This window comes from Azolla caroliniana, unplaced genomic scaffold (assembly GCF_043228905.1).
Source record: "Azolla caroliniana isolate FFs.n. ecotype wild unplaced genomic scaffold, voAzoCaro1.0.p SCAF_17, whole genome shotgun sequence".
NCBI lineage: Eukaryota > Viridiplantae > Streptophyta > Polypodiopsida > Salviniales > Salviniaceae > Azolla > Azolla caroliniana.
In genome coordinates, this window is record NW_028230452.1 from 264,637 (window position 1) to 287,263 (window position 22,627).

Here is a 22,627-nt window from a genome sequence, read left to right on the forward strand (position 1 = left end):
ATATCACAAACTAGAGCTCAATTAGAAGGTTTGGTTACCATGCATGTGTTCATCATATGATAAATCAATGCTAGGTATTTCATCATAAAAAATTCAATAGTTGCATCATAAAAGATTTTCTACCATTGACATTGTAGCACTAGAATCATAATATCTTGGCCAATCTAAAGATTAATTCTTGGTCTAATGAAAATTCAACACAGTTTTGCAACCATTAGGCAAATCCAGATTTGCCTAATGATGGCATTTCAGTAGTGCATCATCACCCTCATATGGAGATATGCAAGGTATCAAGGTAATTTGCAATAATTACGATGATTTATTAAACAAGCATGATAACAACCCTAAACCCTAAACACATTCTCAAATCCCCACCAATAAATAGGGTGAGGGTTAGGGTGTTTGCATAATCTCCACATGAAGAGTTTTCAAATCCTCTTTCTTAGGAAGGAGTCACGTACAATATATGCTTATTTGGTCCCATGGGTCAAATTTGGCCTCCTCATAGACGACAACGCTACTTTTGGAGCAAGATAATTCACAATAGCTGCAATAGTGATGTTAAACCAAATACAGTAAAGCATCTCTAGTGGCAGCAAGATTTTTATTCTTCTTAAATCAGCTTGACCACAGTCAAAATGGTTGGCTGATGCAATCGTGGTCCCATGGGTCAAATTTGGCCTCCTCATAGACGACAACGCTACTTTTGGAGCAAGATAATTCACAATAGCTGCAATAGTGATGTTAAACCAAATACAGTAAAGCATCTCTAGTGGCAGCAAGATTTTTATTCTTCTTAAATCAGCTTGACCACAGTCAAAATGGTTGGCTGATGCCGATTGCATCAGCTTGCAGCATTTAGCGAAGACATTCTCAGTACATTACAATTACTGAGGTAAAACAATATGATGAGTAAAGCTATTTTCTTCTTACTCATCAATTATTTGAACGTTCAGGTCTTTTACGACTTCTGGATGGGAACCCATGTAAAGCAGGATATCTCTGACCATCCACAGATTCTTTATCCCCAGGAAATTTTCGACCTGACATCAAAACATCCAATAAGAGCCACCACCCGTTATGATTAACCAAATCTTTCATGGTAACTGTAAAATGCCTACATACCAGACAATTCCTCCACTGCCGCACATTTCTCAGCCAAATATTGTGCATAAAGCTCTTGGTGTTGGGTAGGGACAAAATCGCAAAATCTAGAATCACAATTTTGATGCATAAGGCTTCATGAAGATTTCCTAATTTGCGGTAAAAGACAAACATTATCTGTTACCTGTGCAACAAGAAGAGACGTTGAGGGGCCGAAAATAAATTTGCAACACCTTCCAGAACTGTTCTCATATCTGTAAGTTGCTGTCTCAAGCCCTTCATATATTCAAAAAATCTTTTGTATTCTGGAGAACTGAGATGTGCTTTGACCTAATACAAGAATGTATTGTTAATCTGTAATTCACTTACCTGCATCAACATCCTAATACATTTGGATGGCACTGTGGTGAAAACTAGAGCCATGTGCCTATCATTAAAAAAGAAAAAAGGATGAACACCTCTTTCAAGAAGTCTGCAGCATTTTTGCTTTTTATATCACCCTTCACAGAATCCTTTGAGCTAACTAAGGCTTTCCTATCAGGCTTATCTTTTCCATCTTGATTTTGCCCACCACACTCCAGATTATCAGAAGAACTGGTCCTGGAAGCATTATCCCCCTGATTTTGGCCAATGTGTACACTTGTAGAATGCATGTTCTTGAGGGGTTCAGAGTCTCTTTTCCTCTTGGAAGATGGAGATGGTGAAGCAAGGTTGATAGCATCTAACACAAAAACTTCTGAACTTTGATCATTTTGCAACCCTGTTTTTGTCTTCAAACCACCATAAACATTTGCAACAGCTTCACTTCCAGTTGCCCGATTAGCTGGAGTAATATCAAGAGAAGATATGCGTTTGGTTGTTGAATTGCCACGGGAACCCGCAAGAATTGCAGACAAAGACTTCGGAGTGCTCAATGATGCAGCATTTAAAGTGGAATGTGAATCAAGTGCCTAAAATATTTCTACAAGTCAAACTACTTCCCCCTTCCACCAGTATATACATGACTCAATAAAACGAGGAGAGGCCTTACAAATGGTTGGGTGAATTTCTGACCCAATAATCCAACCTTGTCTATGCTTGAATATTTTTCTACTTCAGCCACCCCTTGACCTGTGGCCACATTTGAAAGACATGCATGAGATGACTTTACTCCAATTCAAATGAGCTATGCAGATGACTCTACAATAATATTTTCATTCATATATCTCCTGCAGATGCAAAGGTTAAATAGTGTGCATACAATATATTCCATAACAGCTAATAGGAATATCTTTTATCTACAGCTTCACCAAGCCATTCATCTTAAAGAGAATAATGCTTGCCTTCACTAGGGTAAAATGATTTTGCATTCCTCTGATTGTGTGACACAATACAATGTAAATCTGGCTTTAGCGATGATTTGCTGCTGATCCCTGCAAAAAACCATATATGTGAAGGTAGTTTTTTAATGCAACATGACCATGAAACACCTTCTGATGGGCAGAAATTTGGAACGTTTGGAACAAGTCAGGCTGAAATATATATAAGTTATTAGGGAGATATGGTTATCTGGCTCAATAACAAATTCCCAACAGTATACTTTGAATCACCATCCTACTTACCAATGTTGCAGGAACTAGAAATGAGAAGCAGAAAATGCTATATATTGCATATAATATAAAAGAACGTGACCAACTCTTAAGTCTCACAAAATAACTGCATACAAGCTTTGACCCTCTGTAAATAGACATAGAAAGATGTAGTTCTGGTGAATAATGAAAACAATCCATGGAATCAGTTGTGTCAACTCCACTTCTAGGTTCCAAGGAAGAACTTGACTACAGAAGGGATATTCAACACTGTTATTACCAAAAGTTAGTCCAAAAACTGTTACTGAACCCTTAAGTGTGATACAAAATACATTCAAGCCATTCTTGTCAGAATAATAAGCAGAGAAAGCCAACTAAGAAATATACAGGGGGAGAAGATACCATTCTCATGTTGATTGAGGATTGGCTTTGTGGTACAATCAGAACTACATCTGTCCCGGAAAAATCTTGTCAATGTATATGTAGCATCCCCAAATTTTGAGTAGCACTGATTAAATATAAAGGAAGACCTCTAAAAAGTTTGAACAGTATATTAACTTCATACATATTCTGAGGTAGAAAAATGTTTGAACAGTCTACTAACTTCATTCTGAGATAAATAAGTTCATGACGCTGACTTGGCAGCATGCAAAAGAAATTTTCTTCAGATATATGTATTTTATATTTAGACGTCCTTCTGTCATGTATAGTTTGTCTTTGTACTGTTAGTGAAAGTTTCCATAAAGCAATCGTAATTTGGTTGTCATGTAATCTTAATAGTTTTAATCTGTTTATAGCATTTCTCTGGATGAATCTTTATGCATCTAAGATTCTACATTCAATTTTAGGTCCATCCCTACATGTAGGAGGTCAAATACGGTTCCTTGGTTCCGAGTCAGGTCATAAAATTTATTGGATGAATAAAATGACAATTCTATTAATGAACCCTTTCTTCTAGACCTTACACAGTCATCATTAACTAATCTCTAGGCTCTGACCACATTCATGCTTAAGACTAATAGAAAATTGATAAAAAAAATGAAGCACAATCACCATTTTCTAATCACATTCTTATAGACTGTTGCTGCCACAGTTATCCTTTTTCCATTAGGTTTGATTTAGGTAGGATATTAGGGTTTGAAGTGCATCTCAAGAACCCCTATCTTTACTGCTCATAATGAACTTATATGTATAGGCAAACACCAATCAAAAAAGTGGAATATGAAAGCAATAGACAAGGTTGTAATGGCGGGGCAGTCTAATGGCACCTACAACATTAGGAGCAAGTGAGAATAGGAAGCCAGGAACAGAGGATGTAGCAAGCGCAAAAGTCTCATAAAAGTGGTCAAGCAACACAGGCTACAGCACAATGAGAGTACACCTCTATTTTACATAGAAGAAGAAAAAAATATTAGCGTCTTTTAAGAGGCCAAAATGGCCTATAAGACCAAAGAAGAGATTACATCTTAAAATGTTGTCTCATCTTTGAGAGTAATAAACCAAAATTAATGTAGCTATGCGACAGAATAAATAGAAATAGACTAAGATGCTGTCCTGTAGTTCACAGTCTCATCGCATTGTCATGTAAATGAGTGTGCTTGTGCTATTCGAGTGGGATCACACGGGAACTGAACCAAGGAAGGCAAGATGCCAAGAGAAAAGTCTTATAACCCCCTTGTGGGTAATCTCTTGCATACTCCCCTTCAATGTACAAAAGCAATGTCATGTTCAAGTATTTGATTCGCGCCAAGGGCTCACTAGACTTGAAGAATTCCTAGACTCTAGGGCTCGCTAGTTGTGAGTTGGGGTCTTGTTCCAGTAGCGTCACAATTCGACTTCTCTCTTACCACGAACGCACTTGAATGGTTATGAACGAAATTAGGTCTAATTACACTAGATTAACACAATAAATCTTGATTAAGACCAAAACCGCTAATTTACAATAGGTTTTACAATGTCATTACAAAAAAATCCTAGTAGTGATTGCGAGCGGTGTTTAATGGTGTAACAAAAGCATTGAGTTAATGATAAGGATCCAAACTTTGTGGTATCGATGAGGCCTTGCCTACAATCAACAGTAACGATGCACTTTTGTTGATGTAGTGTCCTCATGCCATTTTGAGCTTCCTTCCTCGACCGGTAGTCGAACTTTATTTCTTCCCTCTAACACACTAGCACAGTGTGATGGCTCAATGGTGGTGAAGAAATCCCAAAAACAAGAATAGAAGAAATTGAAGAAGAGCTGGTCCAACTCCACTCTCATACTCACTCACTCTCAAATCCTAGACTCCAAGTAGAATAAAGAAGAAGAGGAAACCCTAAATTTAAACAATAAAGACGTCCAAAACGCCAAAAAAAGAACCCCCAAAATGAAAACTCCTCTCCCCTTTTAATAGTAAAAGAGGCATCACCAACCACATTTAATACTCACCTGCCCCTTTTCCATCAAATATTTCATATAAATATATATAACATTTATATTGTTGTTCCCCTTTTCCATATTTCTACTTTTGGACCCACCACATCATGACAACATCAAATCACCGAGATTTTATCCAACAGGAGATTGTAGAAGCAAATGAGATGGTTGGGGGAAAGAGCACGAGATTATGCAAAATAGATGCCAAGCCGTTAATAGCAGCAACGGAAGAGTTAGAACAAAATAGACACAGCCAAGCTGTGAGAAGGCTGTTAGACAGTAGTAGAAAAAATGGTTGCAAAGAGTAGAGACACAGCCAAAGAGTTGTGCTTGTTTCTAAGTAGCAACAGAAAATAATCTCCTTACAAAAGAGGCTAGTATAAGCCTATTTATACAAAATTGGGAATGGTTGTTTGGTAGTTAAGAGACTCTTGTACTACCAAATAGGTACAATAAACTACAAATAAAAAAAGGGAATATCTTGAAAAAAGTGGAAGAGACAAAAGGCATTTAAAGCAATGCAGATTCTAGAGAGAGAAGGCATTTAAAGAGTTACAGATTCTAGAGAGAAAAAAATCTGGGAAGAGAGAGAATGTAGTACAAAGATAATAAAGATGAAAGAGAGTGCAAGTCTGGAGCTGCCACCCTCCAACACCTCTCAGCTCCAGAACGGCGGTCCAACATTGAGTTGATCGAGGAGCTGATCAATGGCTTGCCTTGGAAGCAGCTTTGTAAATAAATCAGCCACATTTACTTGAGTAGGGCAATATGACAAGTTGATGACTTGTGATTTTACTAATTCACGAACAAAATGGTAGTGCACTTCGATGTGTTTTGTTCTACCATGAAATGCTGAGCTATGTGCCAAGGCACGGGCACTTTGGCTGTCGGTGAAAACTGCAATAGGAGAGTCTTGCAAAACACGAATGTGAGAAAATAATTGCATTAACCATAGCAACTCACAGCAAGTATCCAAGTAGGCGCGGTATTCAACTTCCGTCGATGAAGTAGAAACTAGTTTTGCTTCTTTGATTTCCAAGAAATCAAGCCTGAACCTAACATAAAACAATAGCCAGATGTGGACCTTCTAGAATCAATATCACCTGTCCAATCAGCATCTGAGTAGCCAACAAGCTCAATGCCGCCTCTAAAAGGCAGACCGTAGTCGAGTGTGTTGGCCAAATACCGAAGAACTCGAATAGGTGCTTGCCAATGACTTTGTCTTGGAGGAGTTGAGAATTGGCTGAGAATACTCACGCTATAGGACAAATCAGGCTTGGTATAAGTTAAGTGAAGAAGGAACCCAATTAACCTTCTATATTTCGTGATATCCTCAAATATGGGAGAATTGTCTTCACGAGATAGCTTTGAGTTTGGATCCATTGGACAGGAGAGTGGCTTGCAATTTGACATGCTATAGGTCTCAAGGAGCTGCCTGAGATACCTATGTTGGCTGAGAAAGATACCACCATGTGATTGATAGACCTCCATACCTATGAAATAATGGAGAAGTCCTAGATTAGTCATTTCAAAGGTTATTTTGAGGTCAGCGCAGACCTCCTCGATTTTAGATGCAAGGGACCCTGTAATTAGAAGGTCGTCAACATATAATATGATCAAGCAAAGCAAATTATCTTGGGAAAAAACATAGAGATTGTTGTCAATATTACAGTTTTGAAACCCAAGAGAGAGAAAGAAGCTATCAATTTTGTCATGCCAAGCTTTGGGAGCTTGCTTTAAGCCATACAAGGCTTTGTGTAACCTGTAGACCATGTTTTTCTGCTCTAAAATCTCGAAACCTGGAGGCTGTTCAACATAAACCTCCTCTTTCAAGTCACCGTTAAGGAAGGCGGACTTGACATCCATTTGAAAAATGGGCCATTTGTTGTGAGCAGCAAATGCAAGCGCACATCGGATAGAGGTGTAACTTGTTGTTGGAGCAAAAGTTTCCTCGTAATCCACTCCTTTGACTTGTGAGTAGCCTTTTGCCACTAAGCGTGCCTTGTGCTTATCCAAAGTACCATCAGCATGGTATTTGGTCTTGAAATCCATTTCAGTCCAATGACTTGTCGATGTGGAGGCCGTGGGACCAGCTCCCATGTATGATTCTACTCAATGGAATCAAGTTCAACTTCCATTGCTACTTTCCACTTTGGAAGAACAGTACCATCAGCATGGTATTTGGTCTTGAAATCCATTTCAGTCCAATGACTTGTCGATGTGGAGGCCGTGGGACCAGCTCCCATGTATGATTCTACTCAATGGAATCAAGTTCAACTTCCATTGCTGCTTTCCACTTTGGAAGAACAAGGGCCTCTTTTGCAATTGTGGGTTCCTTTGATTGCACAACAGTGCACAATAAGGCAAAGTTGCATGAGTGAAGAGGTCGTTGTGACTTACGTGTTCGAGAACCAGATGTATACTCGTGAAGTTTAGCATCAGAGAGATGAGAATCACGAATGGTGGATTGAATCCACTTGGGAAGTGGTGGAAGCTGGTTTGTAGAGGGAGGGGAAACAAGTGGAGTTGAGGGAGAGGATTGAATTGTTGGCGAAGTTAGAGATTGAGTAGGAGGAGATGGGGGGCATGAAGAAGAGACATCTTCGTCTAAAATAGGAGATTCCAGAGGAGCTGGGATTTCAACCATGAACTCAAGTGAAATCCTAGAATCATCCAGTTGACACTCCACAAAATGAACATCCCTAGAGATGACTAGGGACTTTGACTCTAAATCCCATAACTTGTACACTTTAGATTGTGTGTTGTAACCAAGAAATTTGCATTTCTTGGTTTTGGACTCAAATTTCGTCTGTTTATGATCTGAAATGTGAACATAAGCATCACAACCAAAGACTTTAAAATGAGATATTGAGGGCTTTACACCTGTAAATGCTTCTGCATGCGTCATTCCAGCAATTGCTTTTGTTGGGCAGCAGTTGATGATGTAGACTGTTGTGTTGACAACTTCACCCCAAAACAAGAGAGGAAGATCAGATTGAGATAACATCGTACGAGCCATCTCTTGGACTGTCCAATTCTTCCTTTCCACGACTCCATTTTGTTGAGGAGTATTGGGTGTAGAAAATTGGCGAGCAATGCCTCGTTGAGAGCAGAAATGGTTGAAAGCTTGGGAGATAAACTCTCCACCATTGTCCGACCTGATCTTTCGAACTTTCTTTGATGTCTCGTTCTCCACGAGAGCTACCCATTCTTGAAATTTTGAGAGGGCTTGCAATTTTTCTACAAGAAAATAAACCCAAACCTTGCGGGACAATTTACAGCAGTTGTAAGTAGATGCTCAGGGTCTTTCTACTTCTCCCTAGATGCTAGGTGAGGCTCAGATGAGGGGGAAAGAAAAAAGGGAACCTCCTTTGTAGGTTGGGAGGGTGGCTGCTAAGAGAACCTCCTCTATAATGTTGGGAGGGAGGGATAAAAGAAGAGAGGTCTGTGTGCTCTTTGGCAAAAAAAAAAATCAGGCCGAGGATATGGAGACTTCACTGCTCTGATACCATGTGAGAAAAGCTGTTAATAGCAGCAACGGAAGAGTTAGAACAAAATAGACACAGCCAAGCTGTGAGAAGGCTGTTAGACAGTAGTAGAAAAAATGGTTGCAAAGAGTAGAGACACAGCCAAAGAGTTGTGCTTGTTTCTAAGTAGCAACAGAAAATAATCTCCTTACAAAAGAGGCTGGTATAAACCTATTTATACAAAATTGGGAATGGTTGTTTGGTAGTTAAGAGACTCTTGTACTACCAAACAGGTACAATAAACTAGGAATAAAAAAAGGGAATATCTTGGAAAAAGTGGAAGAAACAAAATGCATTTAAAGCAATGCAGATTCTAGAGAGAGAAGGCATTTAAAGAGTTACAGATTCTAGAGAGAAAAGAATCTGGGAAGAGAGAGAATGTAGTACAGAGATAATAAAGATGAATGAGAGTGCAGGTCTGGAGCTGCCACCCTCCAACATTGGGAGGGGAGGGAGATTCAAAGTCTCAATCATCACTGGCCAGTAGCAATCGGCAATGGTTTTGTTTGAACAAAACCGAACCGTGAAACCGTGGATTAATAGTTTATATGGTGAGGTTCAGTTCAAGTTCAGGTTTTTGAAAATGGTTTAGTTTCGGTTTGGTTCGGTTTGAGCCTTTATCATATTATTGGTTGCCGGTTTAAACGGTTTGAAATCATGGTTTAAACTGTTAAAACGGATTGAAGGGTTTAGGGTTGACACTCGATTATTATCTTAAATATTCTTTTGAACAACCTTTCATTTTTAAGCCTAATTTTGATATTTAAAAAAACAACTTTAAATTTTAAAATTTTAAAATTTTAACCTAACTTGAAAACTGAACTGAACCACGAAACCGTGGTTTTAACGGTTTTATGGTTTGAAAATGTCTAAACCATTTGGTTTGAGCTTGAATTTTTCGCAACAATTCGGTTTGAACAGTTCTGGTTTAAACGGTTTTGTGGTTTGAGTTTGACACTCGAACCGAACTGAACCATTGCTGAATTCTACTTGACACATGAAGGCACTTTTCCTCCTCACTATACACTCTTCCTCCCTAATGTTATTGCCTACTTCACTTCAGATCTTTGGTTGATTTCTTCCCTTGTTTGTTTCCTTCATTGATCCCCCCCTCCCTAAGTGATTTTTATAGGCTGCTCACTGATTGAGGTGCCCCTAGGCTTTTCAAGAAGTTTCCATATAGTTTTTAGAACCTTCTAAAAATGGCCGTTTTCAAATATAGTCCTATCATTCCCTCAAATTACACATATGGCTTTGAATATATAGGGCTTATATTCATTGATGATTATAAGAATGGTCTTTCTTACTATTAAACCAATCCTTTCTTCAATTTACAAATATGGCCCAAATATACAAGGCCACGACTTAGGCTTTGGACGTTTGATTCACACGTTGCCCCTTATTGCTAATCTTAGCCATCGGTCCCACAATTCCACCAATTTCACCTCGTGAAGTGTGAGCTTCACGACAATGTGACTAAAGAATCTCATCATCTACATATGTAAGATTCTCAACTCTGATAGGGTAATTTTGGTGTAATTTTGGTCTTCAAAAGATTTTAGCATAGGCCTATCCAGAATGGAGAGAGGTCCTTGAAGCGAGGGAAGCACCTACAATGGCGGGAGATAATGGCCTTTCTGTCCATGACAAGGGTGATGATTTATTAGAAATATTGAGAATCGAGTAGATAGGTATATAGAGTTACAACTGCAGAGATGGATATATGAAAACAGAATTTCTATTACATATGAGAGTAGTTCAAAATGGTAGTTTTCCCATGCGCTCACACCTTAGAGCTTAGATAGGATATGGACCGGCTCACTACAAAATTAGTGGGGACTAATGATCAATCTGACCACTGTGTGAGAAAAGTGACTTATAATCTATGTTTGGTCTTAGTATATATGTGCAAGTCAGTTGACAGTAGTGGAGATATTCCTTTTCTGTCAACTGACTTGTCATTTAATATGACCCAACTCCCTAGGTACAGGCTAGTGCTAGATAATACTTATCTTGAAGTCAATGACGCATACTTCAAGACTAAGTACATCGTAACTTGCCCACAAAATATTCTAGCTGACTTGATTAGCCAATCCTTTTATCTATTTCTCTCTTTCCTAAATATATTGTGTCCTACGCATCTACGGTTTCCTAGATTAACACCTTATCGACCCATATGGTCGAGTTGCACACTAGCCGCTCCTCATTTGGGGCGCTATCACAAAATGTGCACTCTAAGAGCACATATGGGGATAGATTTACAACTTGGGGCTGATCATTGATTATATCTAACACGCCCCCTCAATGATCAACCCATTGAGTTCACTTGGAATTGGGCCAACACCTAGTCGTCGAAGGTGTTGTTGCAACTGTTCTGCTCCAAGCGCCTTTGTGAAGATATCTGCAGCATTTTCTGATGTTGGACAGTACTCAAGCTCCACAATCTCATCATTTATTAGCTCCCGCACATAGTGATACTGAATCTCTATGTGTTTAGTACGTGCATGAAATACGGGGTTCTTGGCAATGGCCATGCAACTCTGATTGTCACACCTCAATACCGTTGCCGTCCTTATTGGGACTGCCACATCCATAAGGATTCTTCTTAGCCAAACTACCTCGCATGCCGCTATGCATGCTGCTTTGTATTCTGCCTCCGTTGAAGATAGTGCCACTGTTGGTTGTTTTTTACTACTCCATGAAACAGCTCCAGATCCTATTGAAAAACAATATCCAGAAACTGATTTTCTGGAATCACTATCTCCAGCCCAATCGGAGTCGCAATATCCACTAAGTTGGTCAATTGTTGGCTTGTAGAAGATTCCATAATTTAAAGTACCCACAATGTACTTTAATACACGTAGAGCAGCTTTCCAATGAGTCTCCTTCGGCTTGTTGCTGAATCGACTCACCACATTGACTGCAAAACAAATATCCGGCCTAGTGTTGCATAGGAAAATTAGACTTCCTACTAGTTGTCTATACTTCCTTATGTCAACCATTGGTGATGAGTCTTCTTGGGATAGCTTGCAGTTTGACTCCATTGGAGTCGACTTCGACTTGCTGTCCATCATCCCGAAGGTCTTCAAGATCTCTGTTGCATACTTTCTTTGTGACATGAAGATGCCGACCGAGGTTTGCCAAACCTCAATTCCAAGGAAGTAGTGTAGAATCCCCAAGTCTGTCATTTCAAACTCAGTTTTCAAACACTCTTGTGTTTGGCCAATGCACTCTTCATGGTCACCAGTAAGTACTAGATCATCCACGTAAATGATAATGATGACTTGTTTCCCATCCTTCATTTTGACATACATACTTGCATCCGAAGCACATTGCTTAAAGTCGATTGATCGTAAGAAGCTGTCTATCCTCTTGTTCCAAGCTCTTGGTGCTTGCTTTAGACCATATAGTGCCTTCTTCAGCTTGCAAACTTTGTTTTCTGAATTCGGTATCTCAAACCCCGGTGGTTGTGTCACATATACCTCCTCCTTGAGATGCCCATTCAGAAATGCTGATTTGACATCCATTTGATAAATCGGCCATCCTCTTGAAGCAGCCAACGCTATGACCATTCGAATTGTTGTCATGCGAGCTGTCGGGGCAAATGTTTCTTGTACATCGAACCCTTCAATTTGGGAGTATCCTTGCGCTACTAGCCTGGCCTTGAATTTCTCCAAAGAGCCATCAGCTTTATACTTTACTTTCCATACCCACTTCGTGCCTATCACCTTCTTCTTTGTTGGCCTCTCTACCAACTCCCATGTGTCATTTTTCATGATGCTATCATATTCTGATATCATCGCCTCTTTCCACTTCGGGTCGGCCATAGCTTCCTCCACCGAGGTCGGCTCACTCACTGAGCCTATGATGTCCACCATCAGAGCCATGTTGACAATGTGGTCAGAGGTTCTTCCTTGCTCCTGTATTCTTCTTGATCTTCGTAATCCATCAGTTGAAGTTTCAGGAAACTCAACTTTAGGAGTATGATCATTGAAGAGTTGTTGAGCCCACTTAGGTATTTTCTTTACATGTGGGACTGGCATAGGCTGAACTAGTGAACCATTACCATCAGATGGTTCAGCTTCCTTTTTTGGATAATGGGTCGGGATTGGGTAAAATACTTCTTCAGTTGATGAGATAACTTGAGAATCGTTGTTCTCAGCTAGCTGTGGTTGTTCCTCATCGAACACCACATCGCGGCTTGTCAATATCTTTCTTGCCTCTGGATCGTAGAGTCGATAGGCCTTTGACTCTTCACTATATCCGAGAAAGATACACTTTTTGCTTTTAGCATCCAACTTCTTTCTGCTCACATCTGGAATATGTGCGTAGCACATACACCCAAAGGTTCTGAAGTGCAGCACTGAAGGTTTCTTGCCTGAATAAGCTTCTTGGGGTGTTTTCCCTTGAAGTGCCTTCGTGTAGCTCCGATTGAGGATGTAAACTGCTGTGTTCACTGCTTCAGCCCAGAATGGGTCGGGCAGCGCTTGTGCCTTCAACATACACCTAGCCATCTCGACAACTGTTCGATTTCGACGTTCGACAACGCCATTTTGTTGTGGGGTGTAGGCAGTTGTAAGTTGGCGCTTAATTCCATGCTCTTTGCAATACTCACAGAATTCGATTGATAAGAATTCTCCACCTCGATCAGAGCGTAGCTCCTTCACTAACTTTCCAGACTCTCGCTCGACAAACTTATGCCATCTTTTGAAGATTTTAAAAGCTTCAGCCTTCTCCCGAAGGAAGTAAACCCACATCTTTCTGCTGAAGTCGTCGACTATTAGCATATAGTAGAGAGATCCACCCATTGCAGGAGTCACCATTTTTCCAGAGAGGTCAATGTGTATTAGCTGTAGAGGAGTCTTTGCCCGATTTTGACTCTCTTTTGGAATGGCTGATCTTTGATGCTTGCCCATCATATAAGCATCACAAACATGACTTAACTACCATATTCGACTTCTTCATCTCCTTCAACACAGCAACGTTGAGATGCCCAAATCTCTCATGCCATTGCTTTGTGTTGGTACTTGTGCTGTGGTCAGTAGAAATGGTAAACGCGCTCAGCTCATAGAGATTGTTGCGCCTCACCCCTATTCCTACAACCTTGCCAGCAGAATCTGTTATTTCTGCACCCGACTTCTTGAATCGAACATCAAGACCCTTGTCAGTCAGTGCAGAAATGGACAGTAGATTCTTCTTCAGATCTGGCACGTACAACACTTGAGAGAGATGCTTTGTCCCACCGGTCGTTGCTTTGAGGGAGACGGTTCCGGTTCCTTTGGCCGGACATCGAGCATTGTTCCCGACCACAACATTGATGGGCTCTTGTAGAGGTGTCCAAGAACTGTACCAGTCACGATTACTGGTCATATGTCGGGATGCTCCACTATCGAGAATCCAAGACTCATCAACAACTTGAGTGTCAACTGAAGAACACACTTCTTCAGTTGCGACCCATAACTCAAGTTCATCTACGACATTGTTAGCGGACTCGGGCTCTCTCCAAGAAGTCTTATTAGAACCATTCTTCTCATCCGCCATCTTCTTTCGACAATCCTTGATTGTGTGACCCTTCTTGTCACAGTAGAAACACGATCCATTGAACTTCTTCTTCTTCGGTATCCTATTCGCATTGTTTGAATTGGATGCCCCTTCACCCTTAGTCCTAGAGACAAATGCTGAATCTTCCCTTTCTTCTCTTGTCTTCAGCCGAAGCTCCTCTTCAAGCAGCATTGCACTTAGTTCATCAAATTTTAAAGGAGTGGGTCGAACCTGAGTGTTCAATGCTGTCACAATGCCATCATACTTGAAAGGAAGTACTCGAATGCACCGACGAGCCATATCCTCTTGAGAGACGACTACTCCAACAGCCGCCAGCTGATCTTGAAGATCCTTAATCCTTTTTACAAAGGATTCTACTTTCTCTCCATCAGCGAGCTTCTCTGCAGCAAGCTGATTTTCGAGGTTTTGTATCCTTGTATAGTTTCTGGTCTCATACTGGCTGGCCAATATGCTCCAAGCTTCATGTGCCCTAGTTGTATGTTGCACTAGTGTTAGTACGGAGTCACATACACCAGTGACTATGGTACATAGCGCATCAGCATTCCTTCTCTTCCAGGCTCGAAGTAGATCAGCATTTGGAGGAATTGATGTGGTAGGGTGTGCAGGGTCAAAGGTTGCCATGGGCTCAGGGTCTCCCCCTGTGGGTCCCATGATTGTTTCCAACAACTCGTAGGAATCCAAAATGGCAGACATTTTGAACTTCCATAGAGTGTAGTTGGTTCCATCTAGCTTTCCATCAGACAATGGAGGTGGGCGAATGCGCAATGGAGCAGCTGCAACATTCGTGGACAAGGCCATTGATACTCTGTCTCTCTCTCTATTTCTCTCTGTTGCTAGACAGCAACTACCCGTATATACCTAATCTAGATCAACCTCTTTGCTCTGATACCATATTAGAAATATTGAGAATCGAGTAGATAGGTATATAGAGTTACAACTGCAGAGATGGATATATGAAAACAGAATTTCTATTACATATGAGAGTAGTTCAAAATGGTAGTTTTCCCATGCGCTCACACCTTAGAGCTTAGATAGGATATGGACCGGCTCACTACAAAATTAGTGGGGACTAATGATCAATCTGACCACTGTGTGAGAAAAGTGACTTATAATCTATGTTTGGTCTTAGTATATATGTGCAAGTCAGTTGACAGTAGTGGAGATATTCCTTTTCTGTCAACTGACTTGTCATTTAATATGACCCAACTCCCTAGGTACAGGCTAGTGCTAGATAATACTTATCTTGAAGTCAATGACGCATACTTCAAGACTAAGTACATCGTAACTTGCCCACAAAATATTCTAGCTGACTTGATTAGCCAATCCTTTTATCTATTTCTCTCTTTCCTAAATATATTGTGTCCTACGCATCTACGGTTTCCTAGATTAACACCTTATCGACCCATATGGTCGAGTTGCACACTAGCCGCTCCTCATTTGGGGCGCTATCACAAAATGTGCACTCTAAGAGCACATATGGGGATAGATTTACAACTTGGGGCTGATCATTGATTATATCTAACATGATTGTGGTCCACGGGCCGAGGCCTACGTTTACGGCAAATTGCTAATGCTCGATCTATTGTAACCCCTTCGCAATGACAGGTTAGGGGGGCCATTTGTATAGCCCTTGATTGCTTGTAGCATGAGTAGGAGTGATGGGGACAAAGAAAGTTGTGATTGTTCTTTGTTGATTAGCTTGCATGGTTGTGTTGTCGTCCTTCAACAACTTCTCATTGTGTCTCTTGACTTCTAGGAAGAACAGCCCTAAACATCGTTGATCCTCATATTCCATTACCTTGCATAGTGGGCCAAAGCCTTGCTTAGTGAGGCAATGTTCTCTCTCTCTCATTTTACACAAAACGGTACAATGGTAAACGGAATGTTCTTCAGATTTCACTCCCTGATGACACAATTGGCAGATTCTTTCTTCTAGAGGTAATAGTGCATATCTAACTAATCTCTTTGATAATAATATTTGTTTCAATAAATTTCGATACAATCATGGAAACCTGATACCTTAATATGAGGTCGAAGCCAAAGAGACATCTGATTTTGCATAGTACCTTGAGCAAACCTGCACGAATACATAACTTTCCTCAGCTTGAGAATGAGAATATTAATTCTTTTGACACCAAGAACTACATTGGAAATGCAGGATCTAAACCATGATCATCTAGTTCAAAATTTTACAACAAGCCTTTGCCATTTAGGAAAGGGATGCAAGCATAGATTATGGGTTATACCGTTAAAATACTAGAATATTCTGAATTCACAATTTCAGTTGCAAGAGAGAAGAAAGAAAGAAAGAAAGAAAGATGAATTAACGTCTTTTAAGAGGCCAAAATGACCTATAAGACTAAATAAGAGATTAGATCTTAAAACGGTGTCTCATCTTTGAGAACAAACCAAAATTAATGCAAAAAAGTAAATTGAAATAGAAATAGAAATAGACTAAGACATGACTAAAGAATCTTGTCATCTATACATGTAAGATTCTCAATTCATATTTACTTTAAATTTTGTCTTCAAAAAATCTCTAGCATAGGTCAATCCCGAATGGTAAAGTCGCCAAAGTAAGGGAAGCTTGGTGGGAGATAATGGCCTTTATCTATTGCTGGAAAGAGTGATAAGATCATGGTCCACGGGGCCAAGGCCTACCTGCATGACAATTTGATATTGCCCGATCTATCGGAAACCTTTTGCGGAGAAACCAAATTATCAAAACAATGTAGATAATGAACCTTATGTCGTGTACTATTATCTGGTTTTCAAATTAATATTCACTCTATTGACACCATCTGCAACAACTGTTTAAAGACTTTTTTTTATCATCAGTCTGATTATATAAGCAGACAATAATAAGCTTCTAGAATCAGGAGCAACGGCCAAATTTTTCTTTCTTAATAAAACAATCTGTATTACAGTCAAATTCATACATAGCCTCCACAGATCGCATAATGTGGCTACCTTTATAGTATCTGACAACTGGCAAAGTAAATTGAGAAAATGGCAAGTGAAAAAGAGGGCAACACTACGGATTGTGCTTGTATATTTCGCACTTAGCAGAGATATCCCTGTCTCACACTATTCCAAGAAAACACAAAAATAGATATATGGTAAAACTAAAACAAGGATAAAGAGCCAGACCTTCAAAAAATAAATAATATACATACTATGGCCATATCATGGAAAGAAGAATAATACAGTGTGCTGATTTCTAGAATAGTTTATGGGAATCAAATGGATTGTTATCTCTATAGAATACTGGATTTTAGGGCAATAATCATTTTCCTTGCATCACGCCATCATATTCATTTTTCAATGATTGCCTCAGATATTATGACAGTGTAAAGAACTTCTTTATTCCCAATGGAAAGTCTCGATAGACGTTACTAATCAGAATCTTGGTTTTTGTGTTTAGCTTCTTGCTATGTTTAAAATGTCCAAAAGGAAGTGCATTTAGTTTTGCAGTCAGCTGTAAAATACCATCCACCTTGAATGGAATTAATCTAAAGATAAAATGCAGTTAGATCTGTTATACCTTGACACTCTTATATCCTATACCCGAGGTTCCATCAGAAATGGATCTAGATTCCAGATTTTCTATAGAGATTTACATAAGTTTCTCCAATTTCTCGCAGTATTAGATAATGAAGTCAGGACACATACCTCTCATCACAAAGAATAATTGCACCATAGTCTTTCTTGTGCCGTATGACACGACCGACAGCTTGATTCACAGCCCGGGAGGCTTGTTGTAGATACCATTCCTCCCCTGTCAAAGCCTGCCGCCATTGCTTAAAGTTCCCATCAACTATAATACTGTAATAAGTAAATGATGGACATAATTCGTCGCAGATGATACCTTCTTTTTATTGGCCTGAAGACGACACTGCTCATCCAAATATTCCCGTTTCAGCCTAACCTGCATGAGTAAGTGTTTTTCTTATACTTCATGTTTCCTGAAGAAGATAATTTCTAAGCTTTGGGTATACATCATACTTTCGGGTCTGTCTTCATTGCATATGGAATGCCTGTGATTACAACAGCCCTCCCAGCTTTATCTGCAAAATCCAGGCCTTCACTAACCTGAAACACTTCCATTCCATAGCATTCGAGTATGAAAATTTTTACGGCATTATTTGAAGACAAGGAAAGCATATCATTTCAAACGAAGGGCTGATCAAATTAATACAGACCTTGCCTCTGCAAACAGCAAAGAAAATAGCACCAGAGGAGCTGAAATCATTCAATTTTGTAATAAAATCCTGAAATGTATTAAGAAAAACATTTAAAGGATCTATAAACAAGAGCAGATTGTCATCTTACATGAAAAAAATGCATCCTATAAAATGCATCGAACATGTCGTATGCGTGATGCAAACACATTAATCCCATGAGACTAGAACCTCATTAGCATGGTTGAAAAGTGCTGATTCTTTCGGCTCTATCACAGGCTGTTTATGCTTGCAAATTCTTTCCCAAATAGTAGCCACTTTTGGTAGCTCCAAATTCTGACACAATTTGACAGTCAGAACATGTCAATTTAATCATCATTGTCTAGAAGCAGGAAGGCAGTTCTTACCACTTTACAGGTCTTACTATTAACATACAACTAAGCAGAAAGAAAAGAAAGTGATAGTTCATTTGTAGTGAGATCTCATCAACAATTTAATAAAGCACAAACCGGTGTCTGCCAGGCTTCAATGCACTTATTCAAAAGGTAATACGATGGGAAAAAGATGAGGAGGCCATCAGGAACAATGCGTGCAAAATTCACTGCAAATAAAAACCATGTTAGTTTTCTCTTTAGTTTCTAAAATTTAAGCACTAAAAACGAAAATCAATCCCCTCCATGTGTCACAGATCAGTGTCTCTGAGGCTGTAGAGCTTCATGCACAAGTAATGTCAGGCAAGTGTGTTCCAACTTAGCAATGGCCTCATTTTATACCTATTGTATTCCCAAGATCAACCTTATAGTCCAAGGTATCTCGCGTTCGATATGAGGAGTTTAGGGCTCGTCCAGATGGTCCGGTAGACACCACTCCCACCCAAATTTGGTCATGTCCAATAACATGAGGGTTCTCCAAGCGTACATTAAATGGCCTAGTCACATATTTAAAGGCAACTTAAATTTCCTTTGATACAGATTGTCATCAATAACCACTGAAGAAAGTTAGATCATACAGTTTCAGTTCAAGGGCAAATGAATCAAGAGGTGCCAATGTCCCAGATGTTAAAATTATAGAGCGAACACCAAGTTGGGAAAATTCTTCCATAGCAAATCCTGGATTGAAACACCACCAACTCAATGTCCGACCTTTTGACCCTGCATTATGCATTTGATTTAGATTAGTCGACTGTAACATTGAAAAGAGACAAAAGAATGCAATAAGTTGGACATTTTGCATTGGATAAGTTTGACACACCTTTGTGTTGACTTCTATCTAATTCTTGATTGTAAGGCTCATGAACATGAAACTGGAACAAAATTAAAAGTATACATATGAACGCCTTCAGAAAAAAATATTATTATGTTAAGGAAGAGAGCAAGATGATGAGAAATACATTTGGTACACCTAACGAGGTATCACTAACCCGATAACAACTTGCATGCGATTTATCTTTTCCCCGAAATATAACACGTAAGGCATCTCTCAATGCTTGGAGACGGCAGGCATTACCAAGCCTTTTCTGTGGCTTAACAGATCCCAAATCTGCATTGCTCCAAAGAAACAAATTATAAACACTTCTTATTTCATTCATAATAATAGTGAAGTAAGATCACATAAAGTACCATCTTCCAGTAAATTCATAGCATGGTCAATAGTGTCAAGCAACATATTGACTGTATCCTGATTGATTTTTATGTCAGCAAGAAAATCATAAATGTAAGGCCCAGGTCGTGTAAACCCAGCTTCTGCTGTGAGAGATAAATCGTTGATTCTTTTTTCCAGCTCAATCAAGAGTGCTGCAAAATTAAGCAGCTACATCAATCTTCTTAAAATTTTCTTAATGCAATATTTGAAATAAGAAGCACCTTTAAGAATAGCAAAGTTTTCAGGATCAACAGATGTGTCAGATGAATTGTCTCGACCCTTATGGATCAATGCAAGATCCACACACTGCCTCGCTTCCGCAACACACGCAGATAAATGTGATGCTGGTAAGTCAAATGATGCAGCATCAGCACAGATGCTTTCCTGTATCATAAAATTCATAAGCTACATAAACTAAGAAAAAACAAGGTGTCTTAAGTAGCATCAGACTAGTAATATGTAACAAATTATATATCACAAGAATCAGTCCGGTTACCAGGTTGTGAGCCTCGTCGAATATGAGCACAGTATTTTCCCAATGAATTCCTGTTAATGAGTTTCTATTTTCTTTGTCAATCAAATAATTGTAAGGAACAAATAGGATGTCAGCAGAATTGTGAAGTTCCCGCGATAGATAGTACGGACACCTGGAAAACTTGACGCAAAAACATGCTCTCTAAGCTCTTCATAGAATATCATCATGACGGAACTCCTAAAGCATAAATCAATTTATGAAGAGGTTATGTAGAACATACGGTCCTTGTGTTCTACCAACGTTGACAATATCTTCTATATCAAAAGGCTCTTCACCCATTTGAGGATAAGATTGCAAATATCCTGAATAGAATCATCACAACACAATATACAGATTGTAAGAACTATCCTTCAGTGTACAAGATCCCTCTTTTGCAACTATCATATACTTTAACCCAATAGAACCAGCACCAAGGTTGTTTTAAGCCTTCAAGAAATGCATTATATATTTTGACTGGATTAAGAATGCAATTTCTAAGATTTCTAAGGCTATAGTTAAATCATGTCATGTACCAGCGACTCTGTTTTGATGATGGCAAGATCGTGACTTGCACAATGCACGACAAGCCTGGTTTTGAACCCTTCCACGCAATTGCTTGATATCAGAATTTATACACATTTGCTCTCTAGAGCCCAGAACAACCATCTTAGGCCTGCTAAAGAAGTCCAAATCAAAACTGGAAACAGGGGAAATTTATTTACTGGTGGAAGAAAAAGTTTCTGTTTCAGATTTTGTCCAAAACCTACAGGGAGCATATTTTCTACAAAGCGATATCGTGAGAATGAATCTACTCGGAACAAAGTATAAAGACCTGTATGAAGTAGACTTCAATTCACGGATGACTTGTTGCAATTGACTGTGAGTGCGGGATGCATAAATGATGGTCGGAAGCTTCGGCTTGAAAGGTAAATCTGGATCACCCATTTCATGAATTGGTTTGAGTATTGTTGGTCCCAAACTCTCTCTCCAAGCCAGAGTAGAACAGAGCAAGCAAAGTGTCTTGCCTGTGCCTGTCGGACTCTCCAACAGAGCATTCTGCCTCTGAAATTTACAACAAATTGAATGAACTAAAAATGGCTTCATATATACACAACTTTGAGCAACAGATGTTCCAGATCTGTTATTGTAATGAAGAATATCTCAACTCAAATTCATTTATGTATGGCATGCATACAATATAGCCCAGAAGTCTCATACACATTCATCTATGTATGATATCGATAATGTCCCATAACTCATGATCATGAGAGTCCACCCAAGCCAAATTGCTCTATATTTTAAAATATAATGTCCCACACATTCATCTATATATGACAAAGACAATATCCCTGAGCTTATGATAATGTAAGTCCATCAAAAAGGTTAACGCTCTATATTTTCTCTTTTGAAGCATAGATAGTCTCATGCATTCTGGTAGATATTACAAAGACATTACCCCTGAACTCGTGATGATGAGACTCCATCAACATCGCATCAATACAATTTTAAAAAATAATATTTTTTATCTCAAGATAATAAACCTTCATTTAAATTTGTAGAAACTAATCAGAACCAAATACCCCCAGATTAGATCGTTTTTTATTTTTTCTAAACACCTCCAAACTTCTCATAAGCTAAATTTTCAAATATTGCATGTACAATGACACTTAAACTCTGGACTTCTCCCAACATGAATAAATTATTGAAGTTGTTCCTACATAATGTATGTGTGTATTATATGCATAGAGGTATGTATATAAATGTATATATAAACTGAGCTAAGTAAGGTAAAGAGAAAGGTTGTATACCTGTTGCAACGCTTCGATTACACGTTCCATGTACACGATCTGACAGTCGTATGCAGGGAATGGGAAGTTGACATGGATGCCACTGACCCTGTACTCAGGCATCCCCCCCTCCCTTTCGTACCCTCTTCCTCTGTTGTTCCTCTGATTCTCCTTCTTACACAACACGCACGTAAGCTGATTCTCTGCTCACACTCCCTGAGTCGGCTTAGCGGGAATGCAAGAAGCGAAGAACGTGTTTCAAACTCAACTCTCTCGAAATAATCATTCATACTGGTCGACTCTTTAGCCGGACAAGAAGAGTAG

General features: G+C 39.3%; 1 protein-coding gene across 1 annotated transcript; it reads right to left on the reverse strand.

Annotated features, from left to right (window-relative positions):
• Nucleotides 1–380: 380 nt before the first annotated feature.
• LOC147852588 (regulator of telomere elongation helicase 1 homolog) lies at nt 381–22,543 on the reverse strand. Its single transcript, XM_087333266.1, has 25 exons — nt 22,325–22,543; nt 21,349–21,578; nt 21,050–21,189; nt 20,758–20,839; nt 20,499–20,649; nt 20,224–20,386; nt 19,981–20,154; nt 19,782–19,900; nt 19,613–19,664; nt 19,371–19,512; nt 19,135–19,289; nt 18,871–18,962; nt 18,593–18,697; nt 18,383–18,451; nt 18,186–18,272; nt 18,049–18,108; nt 17,853–17,968; nt 16,200–16,257; nt 3,075–3,180; nt 2,427–2,516; nt 2,135–2,214; nt 1,563–2,054; nt 1,289–1,434; nt 1,126–1,211; nt 381–1,043 (listed from the first exon to the last, which is right to left on the reverse strand). The coding sequence occupies exons 1-25, from the start codon at nt 22,424–22,426 to the stop codon at nt 937–939; spliced, it is 3,204 nt and encodes a 1,067-aa protein (XP_087189392.1). The 5' UTR covers nt 22,427–22,543; the 3' UTR covers nt 381–936.
• Between the last annotated feature and the right edge of the window lie 84 nt (nt 22,544–22,627).